At 37.4% G+C, this 22,093-nt stretch overlaps 1 protein-coding gene across 3 annotated transcripts in view; it reads right to left on the bottom strand.

The window, feature by feature from the left end:
- The window catches only part of CADM2 (cell adhesion molecule 2), a 586,546-nt gene that overhangs the window by 53,948 nt on the left and 510,505 nt on the right, over positions 1–22,093 (bottom strand). For all 3 annotated transcript variants that reach the window (XM_036384807.2, XM_036384819.2, XM_036384813.2), the window contains one exon: positions 14,357–14,535. In XM_036384807.2, coding sequence (XP_036240700.1) covers positions 14,357–14,535 — 179 coding nt within the window. The remainder of the gene's footprint in view (positions 1–14,356; positions 14,536–22,093) is intronic.

Genomic DNA, 22,093 nt, shown 5'->3' with positions numbered 1-22,093 from the left:
GGACATTGAGTAGGAGAGATGGGCTCCTGACCTCTCTCTGGTGGCACATTTGAGCTGAGCTGCAAATGCTCACCCAAGCACCCTCATTTCAGTGAGGACCTGGCATAATGTCAGAGCTGCTGCAGAGAGCAGACTGAGCAAAGCTCTGGAAAGGTGTTCCTTGTGGCGCTGCTGCTGCTGACACACCACAGGCAGGAGCCAGGGGAGAGCAGCCAGCAGGCACCCTGAAGGCTGATTTTTAGTGGAAAAAGGAGAAACAGGTGAACTGGGCTTGGTGTGGAAGCTGCTCTACAGCAGAGGCACAGATGCAAACTGCTTAGGAGTGGCAGGGCAGTGCTGGACCAGATCGGCTCAAAGCAGTGTTGAGCCCCACCTGCTCAAAATTTCCTGTTTGCTTCTCCTTCTTGCTTGAATTGATGCAGTGTTCTCCTTGCTAAGGCAGAAGACATCCATCCATTTAAGTGCAGAGAGTCTGGATAATTTACTCTCCCTGCCAATTTGGCCCTGAGCATTTTTACTCTCCATTTCCAAAGAAATGAGAAATGGTTCTGTTTAGTTTAGCGGGCTTATGTGAAAGATAGATCTGACCTATTGAAAATATTTGACTTTTTTGGTAAAAACACCACCGATATTTTGACATGACTGAGCACAAATCAGACAACAATAGCTGCAGCTGATAAAAATGTAAAGGCTTTTGTTTGAAGCCTGACAAAAGCTGACAGAAAAATTAAAGGACAGAGTGATAATGATGGATGGTCCTTGCTGTATTTTGACTGAGAATGAAAGAAATTTTAAGTGGTAAACTGAACTGAGTGATGACCTACCTGGGAAACAATCTCACTACTCTGTGAAAAATTTAATCAGTCTGTGATATGTAGCACTAAATAATTTAGCAAGGTTTTAAATTCAAAGGGAGCTGCATTTACCTTGCTTCAAGAAAATGGGATTGAACAAAAGAATCACTCAGCTTGAACATCATGTGCCAATAGCTCCTTAGCACTTAGACTGAATGATCATGAATGCTCATGGACACGAGGTCAAGGGGTTCTTTTTACTAATTGATTCAGATTTATGAAACTCTGAAATGGCAATTATGTGCTTGACATTTTTGCTCGCAAATCAGATGTCATTAAAAATATCCAAACCCTTTTAACAAAAGCTCCATGTAGATCTATATCTTTAGTTATACCAATAAAATCTTCGAGTGGATGAGTTCATATTGCAAGACATACATTTGGACTAACTGGAAAGAACAACAATTTTCTCTTCTTATAGAAAGTTTTGCAGCTTGTTGCTTCACTTATGCTTTGTTTTTCAGGTTTTTTTCCCCTATTTCAAAAGCAATCGGTTTCAGTAGCAAATGAAGGAGGAAGAAGTATTAAAAAATACAGCAAAAAAGCCTGTGTCCTTCTGTTCTCAAAGAGTCAAGCAAAAATCTGCACATCTCTGGCCCAAATTCTGTCCTTAGAAAGTTAAGAATATAACTCAGATGAACAAAGCACATTTTAATATCAGTATTTAGTACTGGCAGTATGGTGTCATCCCAAATCACTTAAAATGAGGGCCTGATATCACACTGTGGCACCTTTTACAACACACGCTCTGACCAGAATTGCTTATGAAAAAATAAAAAATGTGATGAATATGAAAAAACAAGGTGTAGTAGCAAGTTATTTCTGATTATGCCATCTCATTTGACACTGAAATATGAAGAAGTTAGCTGCCCTAAATTGTCTAGAAAGAACTCCTGTAGCGAATATCTCATTTATTTTGTGCACCAAAGCAACAGCAGGACTCACAAAGACCACAGGTGTGTGAAAGGCTGATTTTCCACAAGTAAAGCCAGGTCAGGCTCAGGACAGATGTGAGAGCTGCCAGAAAAAAAAAAAAAGAACCAGCTGTGGATCTCAGGCAGGTGAGAAGGAAGAAGCAGGGGGATGAAAGTACCTCAGAGTGGTAGGAAGACATGGCAGGGAGGACAAGTTTGCAGGGCTGAGAGCAGTGACCGGCATTGTCTTCCCTCCTCCCTCAAGGTGCATCTGCCCAGATCCAGGTGAGCTCTCAGTAGAGCTGTGGGGCCCTGGGCCAGGAAGGCAGGAGGGGTATTTAGGGTATTTAGGTAAAACCCACCCCTGCCACCTTCTGTGGGCACCCTTGATGCCTCAGGTTTTAGCTTTTATATTTTTCAGATTTTGTGCTGCTTTAGTGTGCAGCTCTAAACTTCATATTAGGGGATGAAGCAGGGAGACAAAACAAGTCCTTCTCTAGCTGGGGACCAAGGACAAATGATCCAAACTTCAGGCACAAGAGCATAAACAATGTGGACTGAAGAGACAAAAACAAGAAGGATGGGACTTCATGGGCTAAAGCTATAATTGGACAATTAACTCCAATATGCTAATGGACCAGAACTTACAAAAGTGTGAGACCCTGTGATCGGTGGTCCATTTTGGGTTCATCTTCAGTGTATCCCTGGCCAGGCTCCTCTATTGCCCAAGATGTATCCATTGAGGCCTTTTAATAAATACCTACCTTACTCTTTAACTCTGTCTAGTCTCTATTTTAGGTCAGCCTTCACAAGGCATCACTCTAACAAGCAGAATATGCTAAGTAGAGGCAGCACCCACCCTTCACTTGCACAATCAGGATCCAGGATTTAGCAGACACTGGGACTATGTGCTTTATTATGCTCGTGGGTACTTGCTAAAAATTCTAATAGTAACAATAAACACTGAAAGGAAAGGTCTTTTGTTTTTCTTAATGGATATTAAGACATGACCTTTCTGCACAGCACCAGATGTTGCCACAAATTTGGCTTTGTCACCTGGAGGCTGGAGCAGTCTGCTGCACTCACAGCTGGCGGAGCTGCACAGAGGGACCCCAGGAAACCTGAACTGAGCATTTCACAGGAAAGCATCTAACATGAACCTCTGAGACTTGCACTGGTGGCTCATAGCTCTCCAAATGTCAGGTCTGGCCTTTGAAGCCCTCAGTGCTTACTTTAGGGATCGTTTCGCTCCCCACAGCACTACACTGAATTTGCTATCAGCAAAAGCACTCTGGCTGCAGCTCCCTTGGAACAGAGAGAGAAGTTTGCAATGAAGGCCTGGAGATGCTGGAACACGCTCCCATTTCGCTGCCCGTCACACTCATTGTTTGTCACCAGCCCAGCCATTTAAAAAGCTCCCTTGTCCCTGCTCCCAGTGAAGCAGAAGAATAAAATGTGACATAATGTACTGTCTCACAATATATTTACCTATTGCTGCTCAGTTTTGGTGGGGAAAATTGTGTTATCTGCAGCATTTGGACTGTAGGAAGCTAATAAGCTGTAACACCTCATTTCTTAATTTCTAGTTATGCTAAAACCAGGTGACACACATAGTCTTCTAAATAAGGATAAATTTAACAAAAAAATACCTAATTATTTCAATAATTAGATCTTGAAAGTTCTTTTACTGCAAGAAAAATTGAAATTCTCAAGTAGAAAAATTATTTAATACTGAAGAATCTGTTTTTAAGCCTTCTAAGTTTTACTTTATTAATGGTTATTAGTGCAAGGTTTACCTCTAAGGGCAAATCAAACCAAGTATTCAACATAAACATTGAGCTTTAATGTTATGGATTTATATGAAGATAATACATACAAATTTACTCCTGGAGCACTGTAAAACCTAATTTTTTCCCCCAAACTTAGCACAAGTTTTGTCAGCAGTTAAAAAAAGTCCTTTCCAGTTCAATACTAGTAATAATAACAAAGCCTATTGTTTTAAAGGAGTCAATCTGTATTGTATAAAAGATCATTCTCATTAGAGTAGCTACAAATACTGCACTGAATCTTATGCAACTTGCCTGAATTTGGTAATTCAACAGTTTAAATAAATAAAAAGGAAAAGTTTTAGAGCATTGTTTGAGAGCACAGCCTCAAATAAAGATATCTTACTTATAAAAAGGCATATATATATATATATATACATATACACACACACACATATGTCTCGATTTTGTTCACAGCTCTACATTAACAAATACAGAAACAATAAAGAATGGACCTCTGCCTTGAAGATTTGTAAGACCATTTTTTGGGCAGTACAGACCAAAGTTTAGGAAAAAAAAGACAGTATTATTCCCATTTCACAGCTGGGGAAATGAACACAGGAGAATTAAGTGGAATGTCTTATATTTTACAGACTTCTGAGCTTGACAGGGGAGTTCAGAACAGATCTCCTGAGGCTCATTTTAATACTCTGCTAAAAAAATCCCAAAAAATCAAAACCTCAAAAGAAAACAAAAAAGCATTTAAAAAAGCAGTTGTCCTTATACCTGCAGTGCAAATTTCACTGCATTCAGGACAAAATGTTACCACAAAAGCCACCAAACATCTTGTATGAATAAAGCCAGCACAATTTTCTCCAGAAGCACACCATTCTATCACTATTAATATGGTGTTCTAGGCCCATTGCCACTGCTTAAAAATCACATTAAGGCTGTGATGTTCATTTTTATTCTTTTTAAGTAAGCAGACAAGCCATATTTCCTTGTTTTCCCAAGCCATAAAATAGGAGTATTCAAAATTAAATGAAATAAAGTACTGGCAGCTAGCCCTTGAAAACCTATAAGGAAAAGCTAATGCACAATACAAATTCAGACACCCAGCAGCCTTGAACAAAGATGACAGCTTTCTCAGAATGACACTTGACTCTTTCTGCACACACACACACATACACACAAATTTAAAAAGCTCTGACAGAATTGCACTGAGAAGAAAGAAAGAAAGTAAAGAGAATTTTCCAAAATTTCCTTATTATGGGTACATGTTGAAACTAAATGGAGGTAAACAGATTGCTGATCTCTATTTTATTACAGTTGCTACTTTCATTTCTCTGAGAAATTCAGGGCAGATCACTGAAGTTGCTTTAACAACTCCAAACTCATGGCAATAATGCTAAGGTTAGTAAAGAGAGATAACAGGGACTGTAATTTATTTTAAATAAGTTTATTTCAAAATAAAATCAAAGGGTCCAACACTAATCTGAAACACTTTATCACAGTGGGATTGCTGTATCTTATTGAAAATCACCTTGGGAAAGTGACTGGCACTGTGCAACCTAAAACATAGATTTTTGCACTTCATTGCACTGTCTCTGACTAATACACTTAATTCTCACATTCCTATCACCAAACTACACTACCTGAGAAAATAAGGCTCTATCTTTCCAGCTGTCAATCTTTTTGCTCTGTTTTTTGAGGGTTTGGGGGATTTTTGTCCTCAAAAGAGTTCTATACATGATTCTTCGGTTTTATATAACATACAACTATGAATGGTGGGATCCCTTGTTGTCAATATTGTCAAGACTTAATTTTGTTAAAATTACCCAGCTTCAGGGTGGCAGACATTGAGTACCTTAATAATTATGCCATCAAGCAGGATAGTTCACCAGTGGAAATCAAAGCGGTCTTTAATAAAGAATACTTGATCATATCTGCTAATTTATTTTAGACAAAGTGATACACAAAGCAGTGCAAAGAGATTTCAGTTCCTGCTCCAAAATGGTGAAAACCACCCAGAGCTCTCCTCCATCAGGCACATCAATGTGTCAGCATCCCTCAATCCTCCCTGCTCCCCACCAATCAAGGGTTGGGAAACCTGCAGAAAATGTAAACTACAAAACCACAGGGGTACAAACAAATCCACTGGTGCAATGACCCACAGTAATATCTGAAGAATAAACACTTTGCCCTCTCCTCAAGTTTTTCCCTGCCAAACTTTCTTCTGTCCTTCCTCCTCTCCTTTGATTTGTTTGCTTCTACACTTGCCATGAGGATTAATAAGGGTAGTTTCAGCTGGAAGAAAAATCTGCCTCAGGCATGAGGTTACCAAGGAAAACATTTTTTTCCTTCAAGGGAGTAAACAAGCAGTGTGGATACCAGTGGAGGGAAAGCAAGGGGTCCTGACTGAAAACTCTTGGGGTCTCTGTCACAAATGACACATCAGCTTACACCACATATCTGGAGACCTTTGCCCAGGAACCTGCCAGGAAAGTTCCTTCACGTGGAGTTAGAACTTTCTCAGTGCTTGTGAGGGAACCACAGCCTGGTCAAAGAAATTAGGGCATTTTGGGACATCCTCATATGGCAGATTCCAAGTTTCATCAGCTTTGGTAGTAATGGTTTTAATGGGTTTTTGCTTTGTTTTTTTCTCCTTGAACATGAAGATGGGTTTGAGATACACCCTTACTGGTCTCCTGGTTATTTTTGCTGTCTGCTCCCCTTTCTATGGGAATCATAGAGAAAGACTGATGCCATGAGCTTTTGTGAAAGCTGCCAAAACACACTGGAATCTCTGAGACAAAGCAAAGTGATTCATGTTAGGGCATAGCTAGTCAGAGTTAGATCCAATGCAGAAAGTCTATGACAGGATTCAACAATAAAAAACATGACCTTAATTACAAAGCTAAGAGAATTTTATTATATTGCATCAAGAATTCAAGCAGTAAGAGCTAGAAAAAATAGCTTGTGAGTGCAGCATAGAGGAGGGGCTAAAGACACCTTAGGTCCCAGCACATATTTAGATTTAACCTATGCTGTGAACAGTGATGTTAGGAAGATTTTTGAGTTTGAGAGTTTAGGGATATTTCAAATTCTTATCAGTTTCAATATTGAAATAATTAAATTCTGAAATCAAGTGGAGGAATACCTTGCTTGCTCTAAGAAGAATGTTAATTAATGCAAGAAACATTTTATTGAATATTTTTCTTTTATATAGCGTAGAAATGCAGAATAAGATAAACTCCAGAAAAATCACCAAAAAATTAATAATTAAAAATTTAATAGCAAAAATAAAATAGTAAGTACTAACAATTATTAATATAAACTTATGGATGTTAGAAATATTAATGGTTTGAGATAAGCTAACTTCTTCTAACAGAGCCTCCATGCTCACCTTCATACGTGATCAAGAAGGCTCAGATATGAAAGTTCTCAAAACTCACTAAGAGAAATGCATATTTGCAGAAGCTTTTCCCTACCCCTCTCACCTCCAAGGCATTTACATCTATCTCCAAGAGGATTCACAATCTCAGGGGGAGCAAAGCACAGTTCTGATGTATCACCTGGTATGACCAGTGGTCATTTTAAGCAATATCACTTAGATCATGTTCTATTTTCTTTCCTGGATGGAGTGAAACACTGAGGAACCTATTCTCAAAGGAAATGTAAGTAATGGAAACACCATGTGAGAAAGACAAGGACAGGACACCCTTATCTGCATTCCACCACCTCATGGTGCAGGAAAGGCTTCAATTTAGAAAAAATCACAAAGTCACTTCAATATTGTCTTTCTGGCTTGAGTTTCCTGAATAATAAATGGTCTAGATGGAAACAGAAGATAATTAGCAACTGTTAGATCATAATTTTATCATCAGTCTCAAGTGAAATCATTGAGTTAATATTTTCTTCATGAATATTGCATATGATGTTCATAGACAGGGTAATTTTACAAGCTGGCATCTCAAAGAAAAAAAAGGGTAAATTGAAGTAAAGTTCAGGAAAGTTGTGGGTATCAGCAATAGCAAAGGGTGAAAAATTAGAGAGCAATCTTTGCCACTACATCAAATCAGTGATAATAAACTCAACAGTACTGAAGATCAGTTAAAACAGTCATAAAAGTAAGAGTGACATATTTGGTATATCCACACAATCTTTTCCTTTTCAGAAATCCCATTAGAACTATCATATAACATTTCATGTGCACATAGAAAATCAAATATTTTCAAGAGTTATGTCTTATTAAAGGCATTATCCAAAACCACAGGTTTTACAACACATACAATATGTATTCAAATAGGAAGGAGCTTTACATGTTAGAATATAATGTTAAGGGTTATATTGATATATTGTGTATATTGTTATTGCTCCATTGTGAAAGGGCTTGGGGAGAGATTTCTTGCTGCTGAAATACTGTGCATTCAATTTCAATGATTAATTCAATACGAAATTTAAAAAAAAATCTTTTATCTGTTATATTAAAAAATCACTTCATTTAAAAAGTTTTCTTTAATGAGAAACAGTATTTTAATATAAAAATGTAGAAGTGCCAAACATATTCCTCAAAAGTATTAGTGTGGTTTGGAATGTTATTTTCTTGACCTTTACAAAATACTTTTAAGCTTATCTGGAAAAGAAATTTGTATCTTATTTTTCTAAAGTCACCATAAATGAAGAAAGATCAGTTCATACAGCTCAACCATACACCCCACTATTCAAGTATTTATCAACAAAAAGCAATTTCAAAGTAGCTGCCTTGAGAGTGTTCAGGGATAATAGCTGGACAATTCATCCATAAAATTAAGCCAACAACTCCACCAAGTTTCTCGACAGACTTCTCATACCTGAAAATGTCAACTATACACTATTCTTCTTCAGCCCAATAGCAAAAGCTCAATTGCACAATTTCTTAATTCATCTGACTGCAGGAAATTCATCTGCATTGTGCTTTAAAGTCTGGACCACCTCTTCTAGCCCAACCAAAAATCAGCCGGAGAAGTCAGCTTAATGTTGTGGTAATGATTTAATGCCTTAATGTTATTTACAACATTGATGTAAAATTAGAGTATTTCAACACAGTTTGATGGGCTATGCTTTGAGGAAGACTGGGGAAAAGAAGGGTTTTGAGACTGAGCAAGCACTCATAAGCATGCTTTTATTTATTTACTTTCCAACTGAAAGTCCAGGCTCCTTTTTTCTACAAGTTATCTTCTGCACTTTTAAATTCATTTTTACTTCATATAAAATGGGAATAGTAAAAACTTTTCACCTTTGTTTTAAGGACTCAGTACTGAGACTTCTTTCTTTTAATTCAAACAAAGATACAAAAAAAGAAGAATCTCCAAACTAAAAGGCACACATAGTCACATACAGTGAATTTCTAGTTAAAAGGCCTAAGAAGTCTTCTGAGTCTCGTATTCTTGAGATTGCTCTAAGGGCAATGTTGGGGTTATTCACCAAATCCCCCCATAACTGCAGCTATAAATGTTATTATTGTTACATCACACCATGGCTCTGCTCAATTCTCTTTTTGTAAAGCACAAGCTTTGTTCACATAAAGGCAAAATGTTCCCATAGGCAAAGAAAGCCTGAGGGGTGTGTGTGTAAATGAGACACTTCAGCTCAGAAAACTTTAAAGGAGGAAACTTTGAAACAAGTCCAGTCACCTCAACTTGTAGGACCTTAACACTGAAACACAGAGCAGCCAAGATCACTGATGAGTGTGCTGCTCCACAAGGATGGTGCTTCCCTTCTTTCCCAAAAATTTTATGTGGCTTTTGTTACACATTTATAAAGGTTTATAAAGTGTCCAAAAACACTGTGCAAGATTTACCAGAGGTCTGTAGTGAAAGATCTATTGCCTATTCATTAAGCTTAATTTTGAAAGAAAGCAGAATATATCCTCACCTCCTCAGGGTTTTTCAATTTTCTGCTCTATTCAGTTTCTACCTTTACAAAGAGATATGCACAAGTGAGTTCAAAAAATAAATGAAAAAAGAAGTCCCCCTGTGAGGACATCAAAACAGAAATGAAATAGAGTAACAAATCTGATTGCTGGAAAATGAACTGAAAAAGACAAAATAATCTATAACAGATAGAGGTAGAAGAGTTTGTTTAATTTCATGTGGTTTGGATTCCACAGAGTTCCCACCAATTAAAAAAAAAAAACAGACTTATAGAGATGTACAAGTGCATGGTGCTGGAACTATTGTTAGGCACAGAAGGTGAATATCTATAAATATATTTAGAGGTAGGATTTAATAAACTAGGGTGTCTGGTGCAGATTTTGCATAGTGATGTTCCAGATATGGAGAGCAGTCAGTCGCAGAGATTTAGAACTAGACCAAAAAATGAAGAAAAAAAGGGGAGGAAAAAAAAGACCATGAAAGAAGGAGAATGCATACAGTGGAGAGAATTGCAGGAAATGCAGAGCTTAAGATCACAATTAATGAGAAGTAGAGACCAATGTGGAAATACTTGAGAATCTAATGAAGGGAGGCAGAAAATATAATTTTAAATGCAAACTTCCAGCACAAACAGCAAAAGAGGCCAAATAACTTGTAAGGTTGGAAAGCGAAGAGATCAAGCACCAGGTTTAAACAAACAAAAGAGAATACTTTTCCCTCAAAGCACATAACTAAATTCAGAACCTTGTTGCCACAGGTTACTGTGGAAGCTAAGATGACAAATGTTTTGAAATGGGACTGGACAAGCAGGTGGAATATAACTAATGCTGTAGTTAGGAAAGGTGCAGTGGGACTTCTGGTCTTACACATTATAGGAGACCTAATGAGGTTGTAACTCAGTCTTTCAGTTGCTTTTATTTACAAAATATTGCTTTCCCAAGAAAAAAATATAAAACTGAGAGGCTGAAGACAAAGGAATATGTCATGCCACTTTTTATTCCTCAGAGATCCTAAGGTGCTGGCTCAAATGCTTTCCTAGTTAAAATTTGGGCAATAAGAACTGCCTTGACCATCCACAGCTGCTGATTCACGTTCATTTCCACACTGCTCTTCCATATAATTGCTGCACCACACATCATAGCTCTGAATATTTCAATTAATTTAGTGCCTGGCTGCAGATTGGCATATCAGGACATTTCACCAAGGTGCTCTGTTTCAAATAGGGCTGTAAATGATCAACTGCTGCTGTTTGCACTAAGGAGGTTTCAATGATGTGGACTTCTGTCACTCACTCCAAGGCAGCGCTGAACTGAGTCTTTGGCAGCAGCACCCAGAGGTTCAGAACTACTCCTCCAAACACAGCAGCTGTGTCCTCAGGTTGATTATGACGGAGCACCTCCTTCCTCCACTCCAGCTAAATCACTGCAGTGATTACTGGAGATCTGCAAGCAGAGTCTATGTTTTTGAGTTGAGCAACACGAGTTTGACAGTTTGCTCTGTTTGCCAGTGATTAATTACTAGTATTTGGACAAAGGTAAACAAAAATTCTTAATAAATTGGAAGAGAGTGAAAATTGCCTGGGGCCCATTACCAAAGAAAGGGTGTAATATATCTAGCCAGAATGTGCACTTCTAAAGCACTAAGCTTGCCAATTAGAATACAGAAATGACAACAGCTACAGGCATTAAAGCCTCTGCCTTTGTTACTGCATGAAACAAATGCTTGAGCAAACGACATGTCTTGCCTTTGTGCTTCTGCCTATAAACTCTGACTTTGTACCCACCTTCCTGCTTCCCAGAGTACTGTTTGACATTTATTATTAACAATAAATGTTAAGAAAAAGGAAATTAGCAGTCACATTGATTCGGCAAAGCAGCATGAGCATATTTAATAGCCCAAGCCTTTAACCTTATTCAAATAGATTCAATTTCTCTGAAGTCTGGTTTCTTTAATTATACAAAAAAAATCTAAAAATAATTTTTATGTTGTCAGATACTAATTTTATTGGACAGATTTCCATTCATTGGCTTACAGTAATATTTATTTTCTCTGCCATCAGTTAACATCAAAACAGTATTACCTCATCATCACCACTCACAGTGGAAAAAATACTACTCTTCTGTATAATTTTGTGTTTTGATCAGTCCAGTTAAAGGCATGAGACACTCTTTGCTTGGTATGTGTAATTAATATGTATAAATACTTTGCTTATACCTAATATCTAATTAAGATAAACTACATTTTCCATTTTTGGTCAATGTTCTCTCTACTCTAAAGCTGCCTAAACCTTCTCTGAGTTAGGAAGATAACTTAAAGAATTGAGAGAATTAGTATATTGAGTATCACTGAAAGGAGGATTTCTTAGGGGGAGACAAAAATAAAAGAGAGAAGCCAGATGAAGCTCTTACACCATTAACACACAGAAAGAGATAAAAATCTGTTGAAGTGAAAAAAAAAAAAGGAATAAAATGTCTGGAAATCACAGTATATATAAGAAAAGGAAAGCTGTGAATCATGTTGCCCTTCCCTGCCTCTGCAGAGGATACCTTCCACTGTTGTCCCCTGTTTCCTCACACAAGTTCCTGTGAGAAATCTGGCATGTACCTTGTCTTAGAAACCTGACATTTTAAGCTAAGAAGCCATATGATTAATGATCTCTAACAAAGGAGTAGGACAAAAAATTACGTCAACATGTTAAGCACAGGGGAAGGGATGAGAAATCAAAGGATTCTTCCAGATATATTTAGGAAGATAAAAAATACATCCTCTATTAAATAGAAGGATGCATCTCAGAAAATGATAAAAAGTAGGTTTTCTAGCCCCCAGAGAGAGAGAGAAAAAATATTGTATAATTTTAGGAGGATTATGGCTCACTAGAGACATTCATGAATGTAATGAGCTAAAGAAGGGGTAAGGCTGCTTAAATTTATCTATACAACGGACTGTGCTACACTTGATAAAATAATTGTGTCAGTCTCCTTTTTGCTTAAAATTAACCTTACAACTCTGAACCCCAGTAAGTTGTTAAGTACTAAACATCATCTCATGCTCTGCCACAGAACTCTGATTGTTTCAGAAAGCTGGGAAGCACCTGACATTTACCTTCTCCAGTTCCAGCGCTGGAATTGCAGAAATGCAATTAGGAAAACTCAGGTACTCATAACAGAAAAGGTCAGCAATAAGCAAGCTAAACCTGATAACATGTCTAATGTTCTGCCAAACATAACAAAATGCCTCCCTGATAATGAATGATTTTACAGACTGCCAGGAAGTTGATGCAAGATAATCAGATCACCAGAGGACACACCACTGTGCAAGACGGGGAACGGTGAAATATTCTTTGATAGAGTTCTATTGCAAAGTCACTGCTGATGGAAAAAGATCCCCCATTATAAAAGGCCATATTTTCAGAATAATGACAAAAATAAATTGGGCAGAAAACACAAATGACAGAAGTTTCAACACATGGCAAGTGCAGAAGCCGTTACCTCATCAAAGGCAGAGCACTTTGTGCCTGCAGCCAACAACCACCATATCACTGGCTCTGGGATGAAAAAGACATTTTTTCTTTTCCTCTTCTTGTAGCAAACAATGTAAATCGAGGTTAGAGGGTTTAGTTTTTCTGTTTGTCTTTAGCACAGAAATACTCATGCGGCAGTAAAGACTGTGTTCCTCATGCAAAGACATCCTCCTTATTTGTGTCACTAATCCTACATAAACTAATGGTGAACTTGAAGAAAAATGAAAAGTAACCTAAGTGGTTTTTTTGATAAATGATGTTTCATCAACAGTGCCAATAAATATCTCATTACTGAAAGCAGCACTTACTAGAAGTTTTATGCCAAATTCCTAGAGGCAGGTAAATCTGTAGTGAAAAATGTTTCTGATATCTTACAACTACCAAGGAAATGTATTCTTGTTGTAACTGAGTTCATCACGAGCAAATAAAATCTACATAAATTCTCTTGTCTATTTAATGACTAAAATTTGCATTAGATTTTTTCATTTTATTTTGTCAGAGTTATAAGAAATTGCATTAAAAAAAAGAAGGGATAAAGTACCATCATGAACTAAAGTGGAAGTTCTGCCTCTATATTCTCTAATATTAAAATTGAAATTATGGAAATGGCAACCTTCCAGGAATTACCTCTGATAAGAGAACATCATGTTTTGAGGCTCCTAGAGCCGAACTACCAGGCTGTATTAACGGCAAATTCTAATTTTATATTATAGTTTCCCTCAGCTATATTATAGCTGAGTTATATCAATCTATTCATGATCAATGTGGAAGGCAGTTTTTTCACATGACACATATTGTTTATTGAGGGAAAAAAACCAAAACAATTGTAAATTAATGTGAACTTTCCTACTTTTCCATTTTATTGGAAGTAGTATAATGCATTTAGGACATGACACAGTTTTGAGGTCTGACTGTAATGATGGGCCTGGTCATATCAGCTTACTTGTATGAGCTGAGTTTTCTCAGGAGCAGGATCTAACTTGTGTGAAGTATCCAATGTCCTGTCTTTGGTAGTGTATAAAAAGCTGAGCAGAAAACCTCAAGCACACATCTGTCTGTTATTTCTCTTCATATAACCTTTTGTAACCAGCTTTATCTGAGCTGGGCCTGAGGCAAGTATTTATGAAACAGTACCCACACACTGCAAAACATTTTTACAGGTGCTTACTTAGCAAAAAGTTCACAGCATAAATGAATACATTTGTTTAAACTGTAAGAAGAGAGGCATGCCAATAAAAGAAAAACAGAGCTAGACCACAGCAGCAATAAAAGTGCAATTATACATCCAAATTTTCTTGCTATTCTTTCTATAATGACCATAAGAACCTGACTGTATCAGCTGGAAATGTTAAATATGCATAGAATGCACCAAGGAGAGCACACTCACCATGTACTATCAGGACATATTCTGTGCTGTTCCGGCCAATGGGATTTTTTGCTTCACATCGATATGTGCCATTGTCTGTTTTGTTTAGGAAGCTGATGCTTAGAACTCTGCCATTGACAACCATTCTCTCTGGATCTGGTAGTTCTCCACCATCCTTGGTCCACAGTACTGGTTCTGGCCTGTTGGATCAAAGTGTGGCATTTATTTAGACACATGAAACACGCATATGCAACATGTACATCAGAAATAACACCATCAACAACTTATAAATAGTCACCTACCACCCCAAGAATATTTGAATTACTGGATCTAATGAACTGTCACTGTTTCAACCTTACCATCCTGGATGTGAACTGCTGAAGAAAGTGAAAGAACAAGCAGAGAAATAAGAAAGAAGATAAATAAAAAGGAAGCAGAATGGTACTGCAACAGCCTAAGAACTTTCCTACATTAAAAAAATAGCTCTTGTGAGGTTTCAGGGCTCACAGGTGCTTGGCAAGGTAAGTGCAAATAGGATGATGTGGGTGTAAGTGGTTTGAAAATGGATTCTTAAATTACTTAGGCCATTCATATTCACAAGTGAACTTGAATGCACTGAGTATTTAAGTAGCACATGTGACACACAACCTAAACGTGTTTCTCTTGCTGCATTGTGTCACAGCCCATCCCTTTTCCCACCTTTTCTTCATCCTTCCCTTAAATAATTCCTTGTTTCACATCACAAGCAATGTAAGATTTAACTTGAAATCCTGGATTTTCTCCTCTTGTGAAACCTTTCCTCTTTTGCCTGATGCACTCACATCAAACAGGCCAAAGGCAATGCCCTGGTGGTGGTAACCCCCCAGGCAAGGTAAGGGCACCACAAAGAAGGGAACTGACAGTCCTGAAGGTTCACATACACCTTCCCTCTGGCAAGGCATACCTAACTCCTTCCTAGAGACTCTCAAGAAGCTCCATAGCCCATGAGATCTGCCTAGCAGACAGCAGGATGTATTTATTACTGGCACACAGCCTTTATTTGCATGTAACAAGGTATATTTTCAAATTTACATGAGGGAAATCACCAAGAAGACAGGACTGTAACTGAGAATGAAAGGTTGGTTAACTGAATCTTGTCTATGTAAGGAGCAGACAGAGCATCTCAGGCCCTTTTACACCAGTCACTTCAGCAGGATATTCAGAGCCTGGGGATTAAATGCTACCTTGCTTGTAGCTTTGTGCCGCATATGCCACATATCAATCTCTATACAAACATTCCAGTTGTGTGACTCAGTAATATACCAAAATACAATACACTGTTATAAAATTAGCAGTTGCCAGGTTAGTCCCTAGTAGCACTCCAGATACACTTAATTTCACTAATTTGAAGCAGGTGTTTAAGGCCTATTAGATATAATAAGTGCTAAGAAAAAGAATTAAACCTAAATACTTAAGGAGAAACGTTTAGCCAAAGTGTGGCCTCATAAAAAGAAAAATAGTTCTAATGGCTATAATGACATGATTTTGAGTTAGGCAACTCATGTAAACAGAAAGAATTTTTTTCTGAAATGCACTTCTATAAAATTCAAACTAGTCTTTAAAGAAAAATATTTATTCTGAAATATAAGAAATTTACACAGATTTTAGTAATATTTTGGATGACACGCTGTTAAAGTGTTGTTGAACTTAGTACTTAGACTGGCTATACTCCAAAGTTTTGAATTTTTCCAGAAAATCATACGCTCAGAGAATGAAAGCAAGGATTAAGAGCTGATAGTGTGATGGGCCTTATTTATGCCTTGCCATAAATACATCTTAATCCTCTTCCTAAGCTCATTTTTATGAACTGGTATCCACACACACGTGGTACACAATGTACACACTTTCTTTCTGTTTAATGCAAGCAGGGAATCCAGATGTCCATGGTGGTGTAGAAACATTGCCCTACAGAGTTCCCAGCATTAAGGTGTGATTTGCTGTGATATTTTAAGGTGGATTTGTTCAATTTTCTGGCCAACTCTGCATTGTTTCCCATTTACCAGCTTACTGTGGCTCTGCAATCCCAGGAGTGGGGACTCTGAAACACTTCTGCTACAATGTGCACCATTGCCTGCATAAATGGCGTGTTAAAGCAACTTCTGTACAGCTGTAATTTATGGAACTTAGGTTTTAAATTGAAACTAGATGGCATATCCTAGGGGGAAACCTATAGGATAACAAATAAGTATGAAATGGAGGCATAGATATAAATTATTCAGGGAGCTCTGTCACATTATAATACACCGACTCTAGTCTTATACAGAGCACTTAGCTGTGGTTGCAAAACGATGCGTGGCAGAAAAGCTGGGGCTTAGAGAGAGGCAGATCTGCATTCTCTGGGTGTTGGGGAAGCTGCTAATCCAGAGTGAATATTTAGCCATCCTGTGCTGTATTTTGGCAGCAGCAGAGCAAGTCTTGGGCAGCAGGCCCAGAGCCAACACATCCTGGTGGCCAGGCACAGCTCTCCCTCCACCTCACCACTGCCTAAAGCAGCAATTCTGTCACAGCCAGGGAATTAAATTCTGCCTGCACTGCTGGGAAGCTTGGAGACACTTGGTCTACACAATTCACTGGTTAGGCAGAAGTGAGCTAAGAACATGAGACATGCCCATGCACCCAGGCCATCACGCTGCCGTGGTCAGCAGCAGCAGGATGGCTGTTTCAGGGAAGCATGGGAGTACATCCTTTTTGTGCTGTCCACTCCTCCTGCACTCTGCCAGCAACAGCAATCATCCTGTCAGGGGTGCTGCAGGCCATGTCTTTTGCTCTCTTTTGCATCCACTTGTTATTTAGACCACCTGTGCCTATGAATGTCTCTAGTATCTTGTGTAATCTGCTTATTATGTCCATCAACTATACCTCCTGTAGCAACTAATTCTGGAAGTTCCCTACCTGCCATGCAAAATGGTATTTACTTATATCTGTCCTTCACTGATCTCTTAGAAGTGGCAATGAATATTGCAGGACATGGTAAGTAGGACTCCTTCCTATTATAACCTTGTTGTAAGTTATGACAGCCTAGAAACTTAGCAGGCTTGTCTCTCCCCCTTTTTCTGTTTGTTAGAATTTGATACCTTCTGAGATTATCAGCTGGGAAAAAAACTACACAAAAAAGGGGAAAGGAGTCTTAACTTTAGAGCACATTGGGTATTCTTTCATAATTGCCTTAGTACCTTCATTGTCCAAAGCTGAAACCCTGAAACAGCTTTCCTTCTCTGTCACAAGGCACAGACAAGTGTGAATTCCCCACAGTTTATCCTACTGAAACCTGCCCAGATCTGCACATCCAAACAGAGTTTCTTCTCTTACCCAACATTTTGAAAAGGATACTTAAGTATGACATGCTAAAACACCTGGCAAACATGTACACTCCTAATATTGCACATATTTCTCTATTGCATACGACTCTAACACTGCAGAATTTAAGCTTTTTTAAAATACTAATGACTTGCCACAACACTATCAATTCTTATTTGAACTGGAACAAACAGGGATGTTCATACAAACAGTACCTTCCATTTGTGCATTCAGTGAAAGCCTTAGAAAAAGGAACTGGTTTTTAGTACAGAAATCTGAGTTTGTTAACTGTCTTCATGTTGGCCTCAAAACCTGACACAGAAGCAACAAAATTGGATATTCTTTTCCAGTCAGAATGAGATGGGATTGAAATGAAGGTATAAAACACTGGTGTGAAGTTCCACAATGATCCATATTTTATATTGTGGTACTTTTCTTACAAGTAACTGAACAAAGAAATGGTAAATACAGCAAAACTATTTTCTGGCCTTGAGAGTAGAAAACCTTTTCTTTCAAAACCAGTCAGAGAGAAAGTAGGGCCAAACTGAAATATGTTGAAAAAAATAATTTAAAAAACACACTCTTGATTAGAAAAGAACACCTAGGCACAGCCTTACCTTTTCAATAAGTGTTTACATAATATGAAAGTCAACAATTATATTTTTTCACATTAATATAAATTTTTTTTTTAGCTGAGGTCTTTGGAATTACACAGGAGTATTTTAAGACAACATTGGCAATTTTCTCTTTCTCCACCCTTAACCCAAGGACAGTGATGTCTGCGTGCTTTCTCATAATCCTCTTCCCTAGTGATTTCTTTATATATAACTATAGTAGTTAACTTACCCTCCATTTAAAAATTAGACATATATCTATATGTTTTATAGCTATACATGTATCTATATGTTTCCTTTTTGAACAAAGTGAATTTAGGCAACACAATCCATTTTCACTTGAAACTTCTTGGCTCTATGCATTTTTGTTGCCCTTTTTTAATTCTGTGCACAGAAAGGTCATGTACAGAGTGTTCTTCTCTGAGTCCTTAATAAACAACACTTGGACAACTTACTGACCCATCGTAACAGCACAGAATAACCTTTTCATTTCCATAAGATCACACTCAAAAAAAAACCCCTGACCAACCAAAACGACAAAAAACCCCAAAGCCATCTTTTTACATGTCCAGTCTCACTGGGGACATTCTCATCCAACTGGCTATCTAGGCATCCTGCCAAAATTTTGTAGCCAATGTGGGTAAAAATAAAGATAGAAGAAGAAGAATTTGAGGAACACTAACAAGATAAAAACAAATTCATATTTTTGAGTAGGGCCCTCTCCAACAATACCTTTTAGTTCTCCAAACAGGGGTACACTTGTATTTACTGAAGTCCATAAAAAACAAAATCTAGTGCATATGCTCAAATGAGTAGTGGAAAAGGTATCACAAGATTTATCAGAGTGTTTCTTGTTGAAAACCTGGTGCAACGTTAAAAGTCATCTAAGGGAATGATTGCTTCATTAATTTGAAACTTATACTTTTGTATCAAGAAATTGGATTTTTTAGCTTTGTCAGTTAATCACCCACTTGAAAGTCTAAACCCCGAGGGAACCCCTTGTTTATATAAAGTCTCAGTCTGAGGAGTCATATTGGGATGAGCTGGTTTGGGAGCATTACATCTATCAAAAACATCAATATCCATAATCTCTAGCCTTTCATAAAAGGCTTGGATAGATGGATTTTATTTTATGAGATATGAACTCTCTGTGATTTTCTAGTTCTGCAAAACCTGAGTAACCTTCACAAAGTGTTCTTCTCAGCAGTAGAATTAATAAAGAATATCCAAAATACCTTTCATAAAGTTCCCTTATTTTTTTCAGAAAGAAGCTTTGAATATCTGAATTGACTATTATTATATTTTCTTCTACTTTTCTGTTTTAAGCATTCTCAGCAGATATAATGTAGCCTAAAAAATATTTATAATGTTCTATACTAATGCCTTCTAAATGGTCAAGAATTTAATTACCAAAATGTGTTAAAAATGAGCTGTCACTTAAATACAGATTTCAACTTTTTATATCATGAAAAAATTGAAAGGATTTTACAGCTACAAAGACAACAGGAACAACAAGAAGTATTTAAGACAGCTGCAGTGTATTATGTAAAAAAGGTGCTTAAATAATAAACATAAAGAGGTAAACAAATCTCAAATGGGCCTAATATTCATCATTTATATGGAAAAAAAAAGAGAACAGTAAAAAATAGAAAAAAGAGAAAAATATAGCAGAAGAGGAAAGCCAGCAGTCAAACAAAGAAACCAAACCAGATAAAGCCCAAATACTCTTCATTCCTTACCTTTTGTCCAAGATAGATAAAGCCTTTGCTTTGTTCATCACAACTTTACTTAGGTGACAGACCTCCCTGCCTGGATCTTGCTTTGGATAAATCAGGCAGTCCTCTCACCCTTGCTGGATTACAGGTGCTAACCATGCTGATATGACAGACTAAATTTGCAGCTGAAAAGTCCTCATCCCTCAGCAGACTGTGACAGCAACTGATTAAAGTGCATCACGAATCTTTTCAAAGCAAAGGTATTTATTCTTCTACCCAAAGATACAAAGTATATCATGTTAGAGGGTAAAAGAGTAATTTTTCATATTCATATTTCCCTCTATCTACACTCAAATATTTCCTCACAATTGGTATCAAGGTTCCTTTCAGGTCTAAAACCTTTGCCTGTGGGAAGTTGACTGTTCTGTTTCTGCATTAATTCTCCTTCTTTTTTGTGTTTCCTTTCATCAGGCTGATAATCCATTTCCTTTTTATCCTTTAGTACCCTTAGAGTCTAGGGCACCCTTTGACATAAGGCTTTCCACCTTTAACAGAACTGTGCAATGCTGCTGCTCTCTGTCTGGAGAGATTTTCCCAACTGATCATCAAGCCATTATGATTGTAACTTATTTGAAGCTACTTAACTCTAGTTTTTTTCCTTTGTGCAAATCATGTACCCCCTCCCTACCCCCTCCCCCAAAAAGCCTCCATTTCCTTTGTTAGTCATTTTCAAGAAGGCAAGGCAATATCAGATCAATATTCTGAAAAGTGCCTAATCCACATATATATGTGTAGCTTCTTACCTAATTCCAGTATTATTCACAATCTTCTCAGAGAAGCATAAAAACCCTGCTGTGAATAACATTTTGGGGAATGGCTTTCTCATAGTCATGAGACAGATCAACAAGAGAACTTATGTGAAATCAGAAGACAACTTATCGGTGAATTGCACCAGAAATATCCCTTGTATTCTACTATTGTAAGCAGCAGGGAGGCTAGAAATGGACAAAGATTGTCTAAAAAGAAAAAAAAAAAGCAAACCAGCAACAAAAGCAAACCAAACAAAAGTTTGTAAGGGAGATGCCATAGAAAGGAGTTGCCATCCTATAACCTGTCCTTCTGGTATTTCACACAAATCTCTCCCATATTTGTCATGCACTACACCTGCTGTCAAACTTCTGTTGTCTCATTTCATCCCTCCTTTCTCTGATCAACTTCCCAAACAACAAATTGGGCATTTCTGCTCTTTTATTACTTCTCCAGACATTTCTGCACCAGGCAAACAGTTGTATCCATGAAAGGGAAAATTTGCTAAACTAATTAATTTATGCCTCTCATCACTTATGAATCTAGAAGCAAAAAATGGAGGAGGAAGAGGTTGCCATATTTCCAAATTTTCAAGGCCAGGCCACCACTTAGAAGGAAACAAAACTGAAGAATACTGTTAAACTTATGTATATCATAAAGAAGATAGGTAATCCTCTTTTAAATGCACCATCAGGTCAGGGAATAGGCACTGGCTTTTTTCTTTTTTTAATTTTATTTTTTTCCCACAGTAAATCTGAAAAAAACCCTGGGCATTTCAATGCATTTTTAGTAGTTCAAATCAAAATGCCAAGTATTTTGGAACACTTTCAGTAGGCAGCAAATAACCCCACTTTTTCTAATATGTATTTTAAAGTTTGAGGCTCAAAACATCTTAAGTTCAGGGGAAACACTATAACCTCTGCAGTTTGTGAACAGCTTTAATAACAAGTCTGCTTTAAAACCTTGTCTTTAAAAAACAATGGTATGTATGGCTATACCGTTCATTTTATGTCACCAGTTTATAAATAATTTATATGCCTTTTAAATTTTAACCAGGAAAAAAGAAAAGTCCTCCACGGAAGTATAACATGTCTTTCAAAAAGATTCCTGAGGCTAAAAAGGCAGAAGGAGAGGTGCAAGCCAGTACAGCAGCAGGAAAGAGAAAAAATAAAAAAAATTAAGAACTCCAAAAACAAAAGCAAAAACTAAGCAAAAAAAAACCCAAAAAAACCCCCCCAAACATAAAACCCCCACCACATTAAACAATTTTATGTCATAAATCCTGT

This window comes from Molothrus ater, chromosome 2 (genome assembly GCF_012460135.2).
Source record: "Molothrus ater isolate BHLD 08-10-18 breed brown headed cowbird chromosome 2, BPBGC_Mater_1.1, whole genome shotgun sequence".
NCBI classification, from domain to species: domain Eukaryota; kingdom Metazoa; phylum Chordata; class Aves; order Passeriformes; family Icteridae; genus Molothrus; species Molothrus ater.
The sequence above is the reverse complement of the archived record's forward strand: the minus strand, read 5'-3'. Positions and strand labels throughout refer to the sequence as shown.